This window comes from Lissotriton helveticus, chromosome 5_1, assembly GCF_964261635.1.
Source record: "Lissotriton helveticus chromosome 5_1, aLisHel1.1, whole genome shotgun sequence".
In the NCBI taxonomy this organism is placed as follows: domain Eukaryota; kingdom Metazoa; phylum Chordata; class Amphibia; order Caudata; family Salamandridae; genus Lissotriton; species Lissotriton helveticus.
The window spans coordinates 1,664,527,948-1,664,544,478 of record NC_136065.1 but is presented as its reverse complement, the minus strand read 5'-3'; the positions used below and the strand labels follow the sequence as shown (position 1 = coordinate 1,664,544,478).

Here is a 16,531-nt window from a genome sequence, read left to right as displayed (position 1 = left end):
CAGCAGATAGATGACCACAGCAGCTTATTCTTTGTGAGCCAAGAAAGCTTCACGCCTCCCTCTGGCCAGATGGCTGGGTCTGACTACCAAAGTAGCGCCAGGCTCAGCATCACAGGTCATGCCCTTTCCTTCCCTTTTAAATGACAAAACCTGTTAAACACAGTGTTTTTTCTTTGCAACCAATATACAAATCTGCATCTCATTGAAGACCTGTAATCTCTGTCAACGTTTATTGGGTGTCCAAATCCTCTGTTTTGCTAATCTTCTTTACTACAGTCATTGTTATTGCCTAGGCTCCTATTCCTAGGTGCTTTGTACACAACATTTTAGATTCTTTTAAAGTTTTCATGTTGTATGGATTATTTTAAGTTGCACCCCCGCACATTTATTGAATGTCAGTGTATTTGCATCCTTGCTGGACGAGAGGATGTTGGGGAGAGAGTGTGAGGGATGAGAGACAGGAGGAGAGAAAGCGACAGACAAGAGGGTGAAGGGAAGAGAGAGAGGGAGGGGCGACAGGAGGAGAGAAAGTGACAGACGAGAGGATCTAGGGGAGAGATAGTGAGGAGCGACAGACAGGAGGAGAGGAGATAAAAGTGACAGACGAGAGGAGAGAAAGTGACAGACGAAAGGGTGAAGGGAAGAGTGAGAGATGGAGGGGTGGCGAAAACGAGTGAGGTAGGGAGGCTGACCGGCAGGAGGCAGAGGACGGCAAGTCCCAGAGGAGAGGGTGGCCGCGCTGCATGCTGGGAGGACAAGCCCAGGTGAGGAGCCTGTGGTGTGGGCTCTGTGGGGCTGGGGGAACCCAGGGAGGAGGAGGAAATCTCCCGCCTCTGCTCCTCTATTTCCAGACACAATCACAGGGTAATTTGTGAAAACTGGCACGTGCGTGCAGAAGGAAGTACCACATCCGCTCCAGGGGGGGTTGGGGGTGTGTGTGTGTGGGTTGGGGCAGAGTGAGAGTTAAAGGGATAAACTAGGAGAGAACAAAGCGGGCAGACATAAGAAACAGGTATATATTTAAATAAATAAACAAGCATTTGCAATGCAATAGGTCTCGCATTAGGAAAGTTTGAGCTATTGGTATTGTAAATGACAATTTTTTTATTTATGTGTTGGATTTGAAAATAGCGAAATTAATAGCTTTGTCATTTACAATGCCAATAGTTATGTTTGCAAATGTGACGCCTATAGCATTTGTAATGCAATATGTGTTGTATTTACGTGACTTAGATGTATTGATATTACAAATAACAATGGCTTTTAATTTTTTCAAATAATTAATACTTAAATAAAAGTTATTGTAATTTTTAATGGCAATAGCTTAAACGTTTGTAAATAACTTTTGTGAATATTATGTTCAGTGTATTTTATTGTGACGAAAATCCAAGAACAGAAGTGAAATATTAACATCTTTTTGTGACATTTATAATAAAGCTTGAAACATTGAGATAACATATTTAAACCAGTTGTTGTTGAATGGTTGCACAGATTGATGCTGTGGTGGCGCTGAGTGATGTTGTGGTGACGAGTGATGCTGTGGCGTTCAGTGATGATGTGGTAGCGCATAGTGATGCTGTGGTGCCCCTGAGTGATGCTGTGGTGGTGCTGAGTGATGCTGTGGTGATGGGATAGAGTGAGTGCGATAGATAGAGTGAGGGCGATAGATAGAGTGAGGGCGATAGATAGATAGAGGGACGGCAATAGATCGAGTGAGGGCAATAGATCGAGTGAGGGCAATAGATCGAGTGAGGGCAATAGATCGAGTGAGGGCGATAGATCGAGTGAGGGCGATAGATCGAGTGAGGGCGATAGATCGAGTGAGGGCGATAGATCGAGTGAGGGCGATAGATAGAGAGAGGGCGATAGATAAATAGATAGGTAGAGTGAGGGCGATAGAGTGAGGGCGATAGATAGCGTGAGGCGATAGAGTGAGGGCAGTAGACAGATAGATAGATAGATAGATAGAGTGAGGCGATAGAGTGATGGCGATAGATAGAGTGAGGGCAATCGATAGATAGATAGAGTTTTGGCAATAGAATGAATGCGATAGACAGAGTGAGGGCGATAGATGGATAGATAGAACAGCACATGCGTGGTCTCAGACGAGACCTAAAAACTCCTTAACCCATTACTCACATGAATATTTTTGTTCCTTTTGGTAATGCAAATGGTACCTTTAACTTGCATTGTAACCGTCTGTTGGTTTAATGTGTGCGAGTTCACAAAGACACACACTGTACCCATTTGACGTGGTGTGCTATGTGAAATGCAGAAATTACAGCTACAAATGTGTTCCATAAACATAAAATATAGCCTTACAAAAGAGGCCTGTCAGAGTAAGCTACTTTTGGCATGTTTTAGTTCTATCTCGTTGCCAGGTGGCTACTGTTTAAGAAATGTGGCAAGGGTCAGAGCTGCCAAATTTGGAACTGGGGAACTAGGTTCGAGCCTAAGCCTGGGCTCAAAATCCTGTGCAAATCACTGAATCTCCAGTGACTACCAAAAAAAAAAATCCTTGTACAATTGAACTGGTGCTCATGTAAAGTTCCCCAATACGTTCGAGTCGAGTTATAGCTATATAAAAATGCAAACAAAAGAAGAGCAAATTAGGGAGGTTGTAAGCAATAAAAATATGAATAATGATACCACCAACGAATACCGCATCAATCCCAGACCGACAGGGGTCGGAGTTAAAATAATAGACGTTAATCCCTTACATTGGCAGTAGTGTAGGATGAAAGGTTAAATCGGTCTCAGGATTCAAACCTGCAGGAAACTAACACATGTATAACCCACTGAGCTATCTCATTTGCTTTTCTCTAGCTGTGTCCAGAGCTCACTAAGGAATGTTAAGGTAGAAATACCCACAGCAGCTGGACAGGCTGTGAAATGCGAAGGAGTGAATCTTTATTTTGGGAGGGCGGTTAGAGGTTTTTGGCGCCTGGTACATCCAGCTTCACAATGTGAATTGTGCACTTGGCTACACGTGGTTTTGTTTACCGCGTTATCGGTGACCTCTGACCCCATCGTTTTAGAGTATCCACCAGTGCCAGGAGCCCGGGCCAAGAATCTGCCGCACAGCAACAATAAATGTGATTTTTGGTTCACGAATCATGCTATTTTACCACAGTTCTTGGCGGGCTAAAGGCAGCAGCAAGGGCCGGACGGGGCTAGGGTAGGATGTGGCGCTGGAGGCTGATGTTGAAAAGGTCCCTGGAAAAAAATGAAATAAATAAAAGTCCACTGCGATTGCTGCTCGTTGCTGTTTGGGAGGTGGGAGGGGAGCTACGGCGGGCGATCGCTGCTCGAAGCTGTTTGCGAGGTGGGCGGGGTGTTCTTTCCAGGCTAGCATTACAGGCACTCTATTACATAAATAACAAGCTGTACAAATGATAACCCGATCCCGGCCACGGAGTCAGACCCTTAAAGGAAACTTATAAAACAAGTAGTTGTATTTATGGGGTGTATATAGTGTGTAAGAGAAGAATGCACTGGACGGGTACTGCCTGGGGAGGCCTGCATTGTGTTGTGAAAAGCTAGCTCCCCCGCCTCGTTGGATGGTGATGCACAGCACAGGTTAGGGCTGTATGTGTTTTGAAAAGCCTGTGCCCCTGCCACCTTTTGGATGGTGATGCAGTCACCTAGTCAGGGGCGCAAGGTTCGGTTCATGTCTGAGGGAAAACGCAGTCACGGAGGCGGCCAGTCTCTCCAGAGGATGTCGTCACTGGCTTGTAGGCTGCTCTGCAGGGTTGCAATGTTGCTGCAATGCAAATATGGTTCTAAAACCGGTTCTTTACCTTCAGACCCGAAGGCAGCTCCAGCCCGACCTCCGGTTTTAGGACATGACAAGGATGGCTGCTGAGGATGGCAAGGGGCTCCGAGCCTGGGCGGTCATGTTCTCACCTGAGGTGCCAACATGACCAGTATGGGCTCTGGAAGTCCCCGGCAGTGCAGTGTGTTGAAATGATGACCCCCCCCCCCCCGTGGGCCGACAGCCGCCCTCTGCTGAAACTGCATTCCCCAAATGCCTTTCCCAGAACCCAGAAGACAAATAGAGCATTTCTGTGCCTTGACAGACTGCGGAATGGAAGAGGCCGGGAGCTGACGGGAGAGCACAAGCTTGCACCAGCGGGCAGGGGTGCGAGGCTAAGCAGCTGGCAAGAGGCGGGGCTAAAAATACAAATGATGGACGGGGCAGGGAATGCCCAGGAGAGCTGGCAGTGCGGCCTGCAGAAGATAACAAGCTCTTGGCATTTCTGTGGGGACGGGGGAGGAGAAATGCAGGACACGGCCTTGCGGCCGTGAAGTGTGAAGCAGGGGCGGGGAGCTTATCCCTTTGAAGTGAAGCTCTCGGAGGCAGGCGGCTCGGGAGCAAATGGTAAGCTCGTGCATGAGCACATGCACTCGTCGAAATCCGCCACCTGGTTTAGCTTTCCTGATCCAACCATATAATTCTCGACATATTCATTCCTTGCTGAATGGAATAGTCGAGACCTAAAAAATTCCAGGATGTTTTATGGACTAAAAATAAATGTTATTGCTTCAGTAAAAACAGACTCACTTAAAGACCGTGGGAGAAAGGTAGGAAAGAAGAGACAAATGAAGGACAAAGAAAAGGGGGAAGAAAGCGACCTAAAAGGAGGAAAATGTAAAAAGACGAAGACATTTGGGACAGAGGAGTTAGTAGAAGATGGGGGCACGAGGGGTGAATGGAGAGTGGGTAGTGAAAAGCTGGAAAGGTCGAGGGATGGTACAGAGACGGAGGGAAAAAAGCACCGAAAGAGGCCACTAAAAGATACGCCGCAGAGGATCGGCAAGAGCCAAAAAAGGGAGATAAAGGGGCCACACCAGCAAGTTCAAACACACAACAGCTGATGTTTAAATGTAAATAAACGAGGGGCGAAACGAAGATGAAAGGGATAGTTTCAGAATGTGAAATGATTCAGAATGTAAAACGAAGAAAGGAGACTTCAAAAGGAGAGCGGAGGGACAGAGAAAGAAAAGATAGAGATGGAGGGAGAAGAAGGTACGAGGACAGACAACGTTAGCGGAGAGTGGGAGGCAGACACAGAGGGAGGTGGCGTGGGAGAAAGAGGGAGTGAGAAGGACAACCAGGGAGTGAGATAAAACTGCTGGAGTCTCTGCTAGTGATGGAGAAACAAAGACCTCCCCAAAGAAAATAAGCTCTCGGCATTGCTGTGGAGGGGGGGGTGAGTGGACGGGGGAGCTGAGCCTTTGATGTCTGATGCAAGGCACAAATGGTGGAATGGTGGTGTGCGAGCGGCTGTGGCTTGCTTTCAAGTCCGATGGGGTGGCGGGGAGCAGGGGAGCGAGCGAGTGGGAAGGAACGAGCATATGGGGTGTGAGTGAGAAGTGAGGCCAAGCGCGCACTGGCGAAGCTTCGTGCTTGAATGCTTCACATGCATTGGGGAGAATCCGCAATCCAAAACCTCTTGGTAGGATTTGCTTGTGACCCTCTATATGTCTCGACAGCAATGCGCATGCGCATTGGCAGATCGAGACCTAAAAATGTCCCTAGAGTTCTCCCGTACCTGAAATCGCCTCATTGGTAGGTTTAGCTCAGTGAATTGTAGTACTTAAATTATTATTGTCAGGTATATTTTTTGTGACTTGGTAGGCTTTTGTTCAGTCATTGACCCCTGGCTCCACTTTGGTCTACCCTAAAGATGTTACTGGTGTGCAATTCCAGAATCGTGTTCAATTAGACATTTTTTTGAGAGAAGCTTAGTAGCAGATCATTTAGCAGATTTTATGATTTGTCTTGCGGAAAATCCTAATGTACAAGAGGTTGCGGTAGCTTTCCAGAAAATAAGCGCACAAATCTGCAGCAAATTAACAGGAATTGCTCAGGTGGGGGATAGTCTTAAAGTAAAGGGTTGGTTTAACTCTGATTGTAGTAAGGCGCATGCCCTTATTAAAAGAACTTTAAAATCAGTGCCAAGAAACCCCCTAGAAATAAAGTCTGCTAGAGCAATTTATAAACTTGCCCTTCAGAAACGCAAAAAGGAATTGAAAGAGGTGGCGTGGGGAGATCTGCTTAAGGCGTGTGCACTAAGAGATAATACTGCTTTCTGGGAGCAGTAAACGCTCTCTTCTTTGTGGAAAGAACTTGCGATGTGATGGAGATTGCCATCGAGGAGACGGTTTGGGTTAGTTATTTTACCGAGCTCTATAAAATAGATGGCACTGTCCGATCAGGCAGGACTCATACAAATGAGCATGTAACCTTAGAGTCTATTCCCCATGAATCATTCCCTCTGGACATAGTTTTCTCCTTAGCAGAGGTGGAATTGGCTATCGTAGAATGTTCTAATAGCAAGGCCCCAGGACCAGATGGGATCCCCATTGATATTTATAAGGAAAACACCGCCTTATGGGCACCGCTCCTGACAAATGTGTTAAACAGTTATAATAAAGTTGGATTTCCGTCCACTTGGCAGGATGCGATAGTAGTGCCAATCTTCAAAAAAGGCGATCGTAATGATCCTAAATGCTACAGGCCCATTTCATTGCTTGACTCCCTTATGAAAGTAGCAGGTCGAGTTATACTAAACAGACTATAGGAATGGGCCAAGGATAAAGGCATTTTATCTAAATTTCAATATGGGTTCAAGTCTGGTCTGGGTACTGTTGAGCAAGGACTTAACCTGGCATTGCTGATAGGGAAATATAAGACTGCCAAAAAGGGAAACTTATTTATGACATTTGTTGATCTCAGCTCAGCATTTGACTGTCTAAGTGACGATGTTTTATGGGATACTCTGTTACGGCTGGGAGTGGATCCTAATATTCGAAATTTTTTAATGGAACTTTACAGAGGGGCAGGGGCGAAGGTGTGTCACGGCAAGAAAGGCGAATGCACAGAAAAGTTTTCAATAATGAAGGGTGTTCGCCAGGGATGTATCCTGGCGCCCTTTCTTTTTAACCTTTATATTAACAGTGTAGCAGACCACCTAACACAATTGGCTGTGGACTATCCTCAAATTGATGGCACTGCGGTGCCTATTTTACTCTACGCACATGATGCGGTTATTATGTCAAGAACCCAAGTAGGCCTCCAAAAGGCGTTAACTGGATTCTCAGTATATATGGGATCTAGGGGCCTAAAAATAAATACAGGGAAAACCTATACCATGTGCTGCTCATCAAAAAATAAGATTTCTTGCTATACATTTTTAGAACAGTCAAAGATAGAAATAACAAATACTTTCTCTTATTTGGGGGTTGTTTTTAATACAAAAAATGTTCATGGACACCCTGACCAGCGCCGAACACCTGCATTTCCAGATCCACACCAACCCGAACACCACCCTCAGAGGCACCCTGATCTACCGACCCCCGGGACCACGCACGCAATTCAGCGAGGACATCGCCGACTTCGTCAGCCCGCACGCCCTCCCCTCCGCCGACTACATCCTCCTCGGGGACCTCAACTTCCACCTGGAGAACAACAACGACCGCAACACCAGCACCCTGCTCGACAACCTCGCCAACCTGGGACTCAAGCAACTGGTGTCCACCCCCACCCATCTCGCCGGACACACACTCGACGCAGTCTTCTCGTCCAGCACAGACATTGACTTCAGCCACGCCACTGAGCTTCAATGGACGGACCACAGCTGCGTCCACTTCACCTTCAAGAGAACGACGACTCACCACCACCAGCAACAGGCGGCCCGCAGAAGCTGGAACAAGATCACAGCACACCAGCTCGCCACCTCCCTGAGCCAGCACCCTCCTGCCAGCTCAGCGAACCCCAGCCAGGCCGCCGACAACCTCACGACGTGGATCAGCAACTGCGCGGACGAACTCGCCCCACTGAGGACCCCGCCTAGCAGACCCGGCAGCAAGAAGGCCCCATGGTTCACCAATGAACTCAAGAGCTCCAAGAAGAACTGCCGAGCTCTGGAGAAAGTCTGGAAAAGGGAACCGACACCGGACAACAGGACCTCCTTCAAAACTGCCACCCGGAAACACCACCAGCTGATCCGCGCCGCCAAGAAAACAGCATTCAAGGACCGGTTGGACAACAACGCACACAACTGCAAGGAACTCTTCAACATCGTGAAAGAGCTATCCAACCCCAGCGCAGGAAACAACGACATCACCCCATCGCAAGACCTCTGCAACTCCCTCGCGTCATACTTCCACAACAAGATCGCGGACATACACAACAGCTTCAACAACCAACCAACGCACACCAAGACCGATCAACCACCCCCCACCACCACCCTCCACGCCTGGACCCCGATCAGCACCGAAGACACCATCCGCACGATGAACTCTATCCACTCCGGTTCACCGACCGACCCCTGCCCTCACCACGTCTTCAACAAGGCCGACGCCGTCATCGCACCCCACCTGCGAGACATCATCAACACATCCTTCGACACCACCATCTTCCCGGAGAGCTGGAAACACGCCGAACTCAGCGCTCTACTCAAGAAACCAACAGCGGACCCCACCGACCTCAAGAATTACCGCCCCATCTCGCTCCTCCCGTTTCCAGCCAAAGTCATCGAGAAGACCGTCAACAAACAGATGGCCGCCTTCCTCGAGACGAACGGATCCCTCGACCCCTCACAGTCCGGCTTCCGAGCCAACCACAGCACCGAGACCGCCCTCATCGCCGCCACCGATGACATCCGAGCCCTGATGGACAATGGAGAAACAGCGGCCCTCATCCTCCTAGACCTCTCCGCGGCATTCGACACGGTCTGCCACCGCACCCTAGTACGGCGCCTCGGCAACAGCGGAATCCAGGACAAGGCGCTGGAATGGATCATCTCCTTCCTCGACGGCAGAACACAGAGAGTCCGCCTACCACCGTACAAGTCAGAGGCCTCCGACGTCATCTGCGGCGTCCCCCAAGGATCATCTCTGAGCCCCACCCTCTTCAACGTCTACATGAGTCCCCTCGCGGCCATCGTACGCAAACACAACCTCAGCATAATCTCCTACGCCGACGACACCCAGCTGATCCTCTCCCTGACCCACGACCCCGCCGCCGCCAGAGCCAACCTGCACGAAGGGATGAAAGAGGTAGCCGAGTGGATGACGACCAGCCGCCTGAAGCTGAACTCGGACAAGACGGAGGTTCTCATCCTGGGCTCCTCACCCTCCGCCTGGGACGACTCCTGGTGGCCTCCCGCCCTGGGCACCGCACCCAAACCGACAGACCATGCACGAAACCTGGGCTTCATCCTGGACTCCTCCCTCTCCATGACCAGGCAAGTCAACGCCGTCTCCTCGTCGTGCTTCAACATCCTACGCATGCTACGGAAGATCTTCTGGTGGATCCCCACCGAGACCAGGAAGACCGTCACCCAGGCCCTCGTCACCAGCCGACTGGACTACGGCAACGCCCTCTACGCCGGTACCACCGCCAAGCTCCAGAAGAGACTCCAGAGGATCCAGAACGCCTCAGCCAGACTCATCCTCGACATCCCACGAACCAGCCACATCTCCGGACATCTGAGAGACCTTCACTGGCTCCCCGTCAACAAAAGAATCACCTTCCGCCTCCTCACCCACGCACACAAAGCCCTACACGACCAAGGCCCGAGCTACCTCAACAGCCGAGTCAACTTCTACGCTCCCAAACGCCACCTCCGATCAGCCAACCACGCCCTCGCCGCCGTCCCCCGCATCCGAAGAGCGACTACGGGAGGAAGGTCCTTCTCCTACCTGGCCGCCAAGACCTGGAACTCCCTCCCGACCGACCTGCGCCTGACCCAAGACCACCTCTCCTTCAGGAAGAAGCTGAAGACCTGGCTGTTCGAGCAGTAGCGGCACCCCCCCCCCAGCGCCTTGAGACCCTACGGGTATGTAGCGCGCTCTATAAGTGCCACTGATTGATTGATTGGACTACAGCCATTACTACCAGGTGCCTAGCCTTTTCGCGAGCTATTGGGGCATTAATGCAGTTCGCAAACAAGCTGGGTGGCAGGCCTGTTGGCATCTTTCTTGACATCTATAAAGCTAAGTGCGTATCGACTGCCATATACGGGGCCGGCATTTGGGGCATCTCATACTGTCAGGAAATCCAGGTGAAGGAAAATAGCTTTCTTAGATATTTGTTAGCCGTCCCTAGGTCTACCCCAACCTATGCCTGCCATAAGGAACTTGCTTTGGTCTATATCACTGATTTAATTAGGATCAGTCCAGTGCTGCTCTGGCGTAAGATCTGGACCTCCACTGAAACTGATCTTAATAGGGTGACCATCTCAGATTGCATGAGGCTCGAGGGGTCCAAAAATATACAGTGGCTTTCTTATGTTAAGGATTTTCTAACAAATATAGGGCACCTAGAATTTTACGATACGCCTTTACTAATAACTTTCATCTCCAAGAAAACGCTTAAAGAAAAATTTACCTCTTTCCTGGCTGATCAACGTTGGTCTATTGAGGGAAAGAAGGCTTCAGTTCTCCACCACCATTCACTACTGCAGGAGCCTGGTCTGCAGCTTTATTTGGGCCCCGAGCTGGGTAGTTATGATAGAATGTTATTAGCACGGCTGAGAATGGGTATTTTCTTTAGGATGGTTACTTTCCCAGACACAAATGATTGGTGTAAAAACCTAAGTAACTGCCCATGTGATGACCTTTCAGTACAGTCTACTATTCACTGTATTCTTTTTTGTAAATTTTATGGCTGGGGAAGGAGAAGATACTTAACTCCCTTGTTAAAGCGCTGGGGCCTAAGGCAGTGCAGACCGGCTCTTTTTAAGATTTTTCTACTTCAGGATGAAATAACTATTATTACGGTATCAAAGTTTTTAAAATTCATCATTAGATGTAGAACTTCTATGAGATAATGAATTTCTGAACTGTACTAGGCACTTTGTGTATATAGTCTGGAAAAGTATTGATGTAGTTGAAATGTTTTTGTTTGCCTTAAACCAAAATGTAAATTTAAATGTTTTAATGTTTTTATATGTGCTTTTATGGTTTTTTTATTGAATCGAATAAAGCTAACTTTGACTTGACTTGACTTGAGAGAAGAGAGAGCACATACATTTCGTACAGGTAGTAAACTGTCAATTTAATTCAAGCATCCTGGTTTTGATTAATAGGAAAGAGGTTGCAGTTGTTTATATAGCAATCCTTAATGTACTGATCCTGCATTCCTTCGCTCCCCTTCTGTCTATGGTCACCTGATGAACACCCATTTCTCCTGTGAAGGCAGGAGTGTGAAATCTGGAACTGAAAGGACCCCTGGCCCTAGAGCATGACCCCCCCCCCTCTCAGCTTTTCACACCTTGGCTACATGTTTGCAAGTGAACACAAACATTGCCAGGGTATGAAATGACGTGCATCTCTTTATAACCCCTCCCTCGCCAACCTTCAGCCACTCTTCTTTCACGAGAACTGTGACCTCAACCCTCAGTCTCTAGCCCTCTCCACCCCACCTCCATAAGCACCCTCTGTACACATCATTCCATGATTTATCCCTCTTCTCTATAAACACGGTTTCTTGCTTCTCTTAAGGCTCAAAATGAACTGATGGTGCAAAAAAAGGCCTGGCTGCAGTATGAGGTGGTGCACCGCTTGCTGCAGGAGATTCTTCAGGAATATTACTCGAAGAAAGACGAGAAGCATGAGGGTAAAAATATCCCCTACACGGAAGAGAAGATGCAGGTATGGATAAAGGAGGGGCAGGGGGGGCTTCAGAAAGGTGGCATCAGTGGGCTGCATAATGGGTAGCAAGGAGACCTGCAGGATAATGATCAACGAGCTAGAATCTGCAGATTACTAAGAAGGAAGGGTTGCAATCTGCAGGGTAGCTTGGCGGGAGAACGTCAGCGTAAGGAAGGTTGGTCTTGGTAGGAACATCAGTTCAAGTAAGTAAGGAATAAGGGCTGGTGCAGTAGGACAAATGTTTAGGAGGGATGAATATATGAACAGGAAGACCTGGATAAAACTACTGCTGAACAGCTAAGTAAGATGGGAGAAATGTATTGGAAAGAGCAGCCAAGATGAATGACTGCAGCACAATGAGGTCCAAAGGTAAAGATGGATTTGGTGGGGAGGGTGGGCTGCATGAAGTTAACAAGTGGTGGTTGCTGGAAATTAATGAGGAGAGGATGCATGATAACAAGGTAAAGAGATAGAACAGCTGGGCAGTGTGGAGACGACAGTGCAACTTGGTGAGACAGAAGGAACTTAGAGATTGAGGTTGCAGGGAAGGAAGCTAATGCGGGCTACAGGAGAGAAAGGTGAGGCGAGAGGGCTGCAGGACAGTAAAGACGGGAGCTTAGGAGCATTGTGAGGTTTTGAGGAAAGAGGAGGATACTGGAGGCTCCTTTCTACATCCTACTGGAATTTCCTATGTCATTGGGTTTGTTATTGTTCTGTCTCACCAGTATTTGGATGCCACACTAAGTTGATCACCTTTTGTGCTCCCATCAGCTCTATGAGACCCTCTCCCAGGTCCTGCTAGTGATGGAATGCACACGGATCCTGGACCCCAGCACAGATCCAAAACAGGTTATGTCTCCTCTGCTGGACCTTGAAAAGAAGGATCTCTTGGAATTTCTTCCCCCGAAACGGGTAAGTCCTGCCATGCTATTCGTCTCATGAGCACCAAATGTACCACAAAAACACAGACACACACACAATGGCAAATCTTAGTACTTCCAATGCTTCTCCAACATTTATGAGTTATTGCAGAATTTTGTAGGAAGGCATTCTAAAATTGTATGTATCAATGTATTCTTTGCCTATTATGGTAATGTGTGTAAACTGTTGGAGCTGTGTGTATTTTACTTCCTGAGGCAATGTGAATGTAAGCATTCAAGCAATAACTGCAATTTCAAAGATAACTGTACTTTCTGAAGCTTGAGCCTGAAAAATATTGGTCAGTATTTGTAGAGTAAGTGCTATTTTCTTAAGACCCTGATTGACAGCTCTTAACCCTATAGTACATGAGGATTGTTGGTATCTGTAAGCATCCATTATCACTCATGACAATCTGACACACTGAACAGAACTTTGATAAATGTGAGAAGCACCCTTGGCAGGGTGACATTGAGCAAAATATTAGCAACAACCCGGAACACTTGAACAATGCTTTCATACGAGGGACCACACCCTATAATATTTGATCAACACCTTGGTTTATCATTATTTCTCTAGAAATGTGATTTTAAATGGGGAAGATAATTTATTTCTACTCGGGCACGCTGTAGGAGAAAACCACCCCTGCTTTTCAGGCAACAAACAATCGCCTGCTGTGCATCCATTTTCTATACATCCGAGCACAATTTATTTAGAGACTTATCTTTGTTTTTGTGGAGAAAAATGTTGATCCAGTGGCTTGAAGCAAAGAACGGATTATTTCTTTAGTTCCTTTTTTTATTTAAGAAGTGTTGTAAACATTTGACTTTTCAGGAGATACATTTAGAACACTTTCCTCTACATAGCACATTTATCCGCATATTCTGCAGAGCAGTTTTAACTAAATTGCTCCCCTCTCCTTCCCACACACTACCAACCCTCCGGTTTCTAAAGTATTGCCATAATTTACTGCAATTGCTTCATACAATATGTGGTTGGTATAACCATTGTTTATGGACTTTCTAAGTTTACAAGTCCTTACACTGACATTTTCTCCTCACCCCCACTTAATATTAACAAAGCTCACTTCAACTTAACCCTCTTCTTTGTTCTCTATGCCAGAGAAACATACACAGCGTGCGTGTATATAAATTCCTACACTTACTAACAAGCTAGAAGCTGGGGATATTCTGAACCACCATAGTATGCCTCTAAGGTGGAACCTCAGTCTAGTCAATAAGTGCAAGTAGTGGGAGTGCAGGCTTGCTGTGGCAGCAAATTCCTTCACTCTGCTAGATGAGAAGGAGGCCATGAGTAGTGAACATAAATGAGTACAGGATACATGTAGCATCCGTGTTGTGGGAGGGAGAAAAAATATGAATGTTGATCATAAAAATATAGGTGTTTTGCTTTAGCCTTATAGGATTGCATTACATATTGCTGTATATTCAAATACGGCGTGAGGCAGTGGACCAAGCTGAAGACCAATGGGTAGACTGCATGGATGGGTGAAAATGCATTGAATAGATCAAAGAAGGGGTGGGTGCTGAGGCCTTATTTTAACAAAGGCTGTTTACAGACTACCTTAGAGCAATGCTGTGGCCTTCTTTGATCACCCTTAAAGTCTTAAATGTAATCTAGAGCAGGCTCTGTATGTATAGCGAGCTACAGAACCTGGCAACTGAAGAAACATAACTTGCTGTATTCAGTCCCAGCTACAACACCTGTACAATGCAGGAATGTGCAACAGCACAATATTGTAAGACTACAGAAGCAACACATTATTTTCCTCCAACACCAGCTGAAACACTTTGCCACTGAATTAGTATTCCCTGCCCCAAATACATCACCTATGCACTGCGAGAAAATGCACTGCCTTGAGTTGCTGTGTGGTACAAAAGGGGGTGGTGATGGACGGAGCATCTGAATCAATCAAACACTCACACCCAGTCAAAAGATCTGGGTTTAATCCATCACCGTTCTTTAGCCCACTCTGCCACCCCAGTTCAGACATGGCTATATGCAAATCAGTCTGACCCTGTGCCTCATGGGACCAGTCCAGCCCGAACTGCCAAGCCATGTCTTCCCTGGACCGGAAACAAGCTTCCGAGGACCGGTTTCTGGCATTCCAGCCGTCTTCAGCCCGGCTTGCTTGAATCCAGTGGCAAAGTGAGCAAGGGACTCACGTCTGAGCATACCCTGCCACACTTATGGCGGCCAAAAGCGGTACAAAAGGGGTGGTGATGGAAGGAGCATCTGAATCAATCAAACACTCACACCCAGTCAAAAGATCTGGGTTTAATCCATCACCGTTCTTTAGCCCACTCTGCCACCCCAGTTCAGACATGGCTATATGCAAATCAGTCTGACCCTGTGCCTCATGGGAACAGTCCAGCCCGAACTGCCAAGCCATGTCTTCCCTGGACCGGAAACAAGCTTCCGAGGACCGGTTTCTGGCATTCCAGCCGTCTTCAGCCCGGCTTGCTTGAATCCAGTGGCAAAGTGAGCAAGGGACTCACGTCTGAGCATACCCTGCCACACTTATGGCGGCCAAAAGCGGTACAAAAGGGGGTGGTGATGGACAGAGCATCTGAATCAATCAAACACTCACACCCAGTCAAAAGATCTGGGTTTAATCCATCACCGTTCTTTAGCCCACTCTGCCACCCCAGTTCAGACATGGCTATATGCAAATCAGTCTGACCCTGTGCCTCATGGGAACAGTCCAGCCCGAACTGCCAAGCCATGTCTTCCCTGGACTGGAAACAAGCTTCTGAGGACCGGTTTCTGGCATTCCAGCCGTCTTCAGCCCGGCTTGCTTGAATCCAGTGGCAAAGTGAGCAAGGGACTCACGTCTGAGCATACCCTGCCACACTTATGGCGGCCAAAAGCGGTACAAAAGGGGGTGGTGATGGACGGAGCATCTGAATCAATCAAACCCTCACACCCAGTCAAAAGATCTGGGTTTAATCCATCACCGTTGAGTTGCTGTGTAGCATTTAAGCTTTACACAAGCATGCCCTGCCTTTTTCGCAGCTGTAGTGCCTATGCGTTGCAGGATAATTCCCTGCATTCAGCTCCATCTGAGGCACATATGTGCTTCACGGGCTTGCTCTGCAGCAGCGGTGCATTTCATGGACATGCCCGAACAGTTTTCACTCTCCGAAGCTGCAGCACTCACTTTTATCCAAACTGCAACCCTACATGTGCTTCTGTAAGAGATGCATTGCCCTCCTTCCCCAGCTACATCACTTTTGTGTGCAGTGCAGGAGGAGAATTTCACACATTTAACCACATATGCTATAAGCCCTTGGGGTCACCATTTCAGTTATAACTATAGATTTTCTCCATGAGAAACCTGATTGCGCCTGCTCCAGGATGTGCATGCTGAGAAGTGAAAGGATAAGACGTCTAGAACTGCTTTGAGAAGAATCATCATACTTTCTAAAGCCAGTCACTGCATTCCCCACTCACTATTTTACCCTCTGTTTGTCTACCACTTTCTACTGAAGTCTCACCCCACTCTTTTCTCCTCTTGACTCTCTCCCCTCAAGTTTGACATTTTCTTTCTTTTTTTCTCAAGAATAGTTACTAACTTACCTTGTCACTCCCAGGCACTTCTAGACACTGAATCTTGCATCATATATGAATGTATGTAGATTCTTTAACCTGCTGTTAATGTTGGTGGAAACTATTCTGTGAGGGTAGTTGAAACTCCTGACATTCCTCTACTAGGAAGCAAGACCATGCATCAACTTAAACGTCTTTGTTGGTAAATGCTTATAGGAAGACCTCTGATTTAGTAGGAGATACAAAAATATGAACTGGTGAGGCCTCAGTAGGTAAGGATCTAGAGTTTTGAAGTTACCTTAAAATAGCTATCCATGAAAAGCCAAGACAGATATTGGAACTTTTATGTTTTGGAAGTGGAAACCCACTGGGGACGCGC

General features: G+C 47.4%; 1 protein-coding gene across 1 annotated transcript in view; it reads left to right on the top strand.

Annotated features, from left to right (window-relative positions):
• HAUS4 (HAUS augmin like complex subunit 4) overlaps positions 1 to 16,531 on the top strand; it is a 288,206-nt gene that overhangs the window by 47,037 nt on the left and 224,638 nt on the right. The window contains exons 4-5 of the mRNA XM_078644887.1: positions 11,515 to 11,664; positions 12,436 to 12,576. Coding sequence (XP_078501013.1) covers positions 11,515 to 11,664; positions 12,436 to 12,576 — 291 coding nt within the window. The remainder of the gene's footprint in view (positions 1 to 11,514; positions 11,665 to 12,435; positions 12,577 to 16,531) is intronic.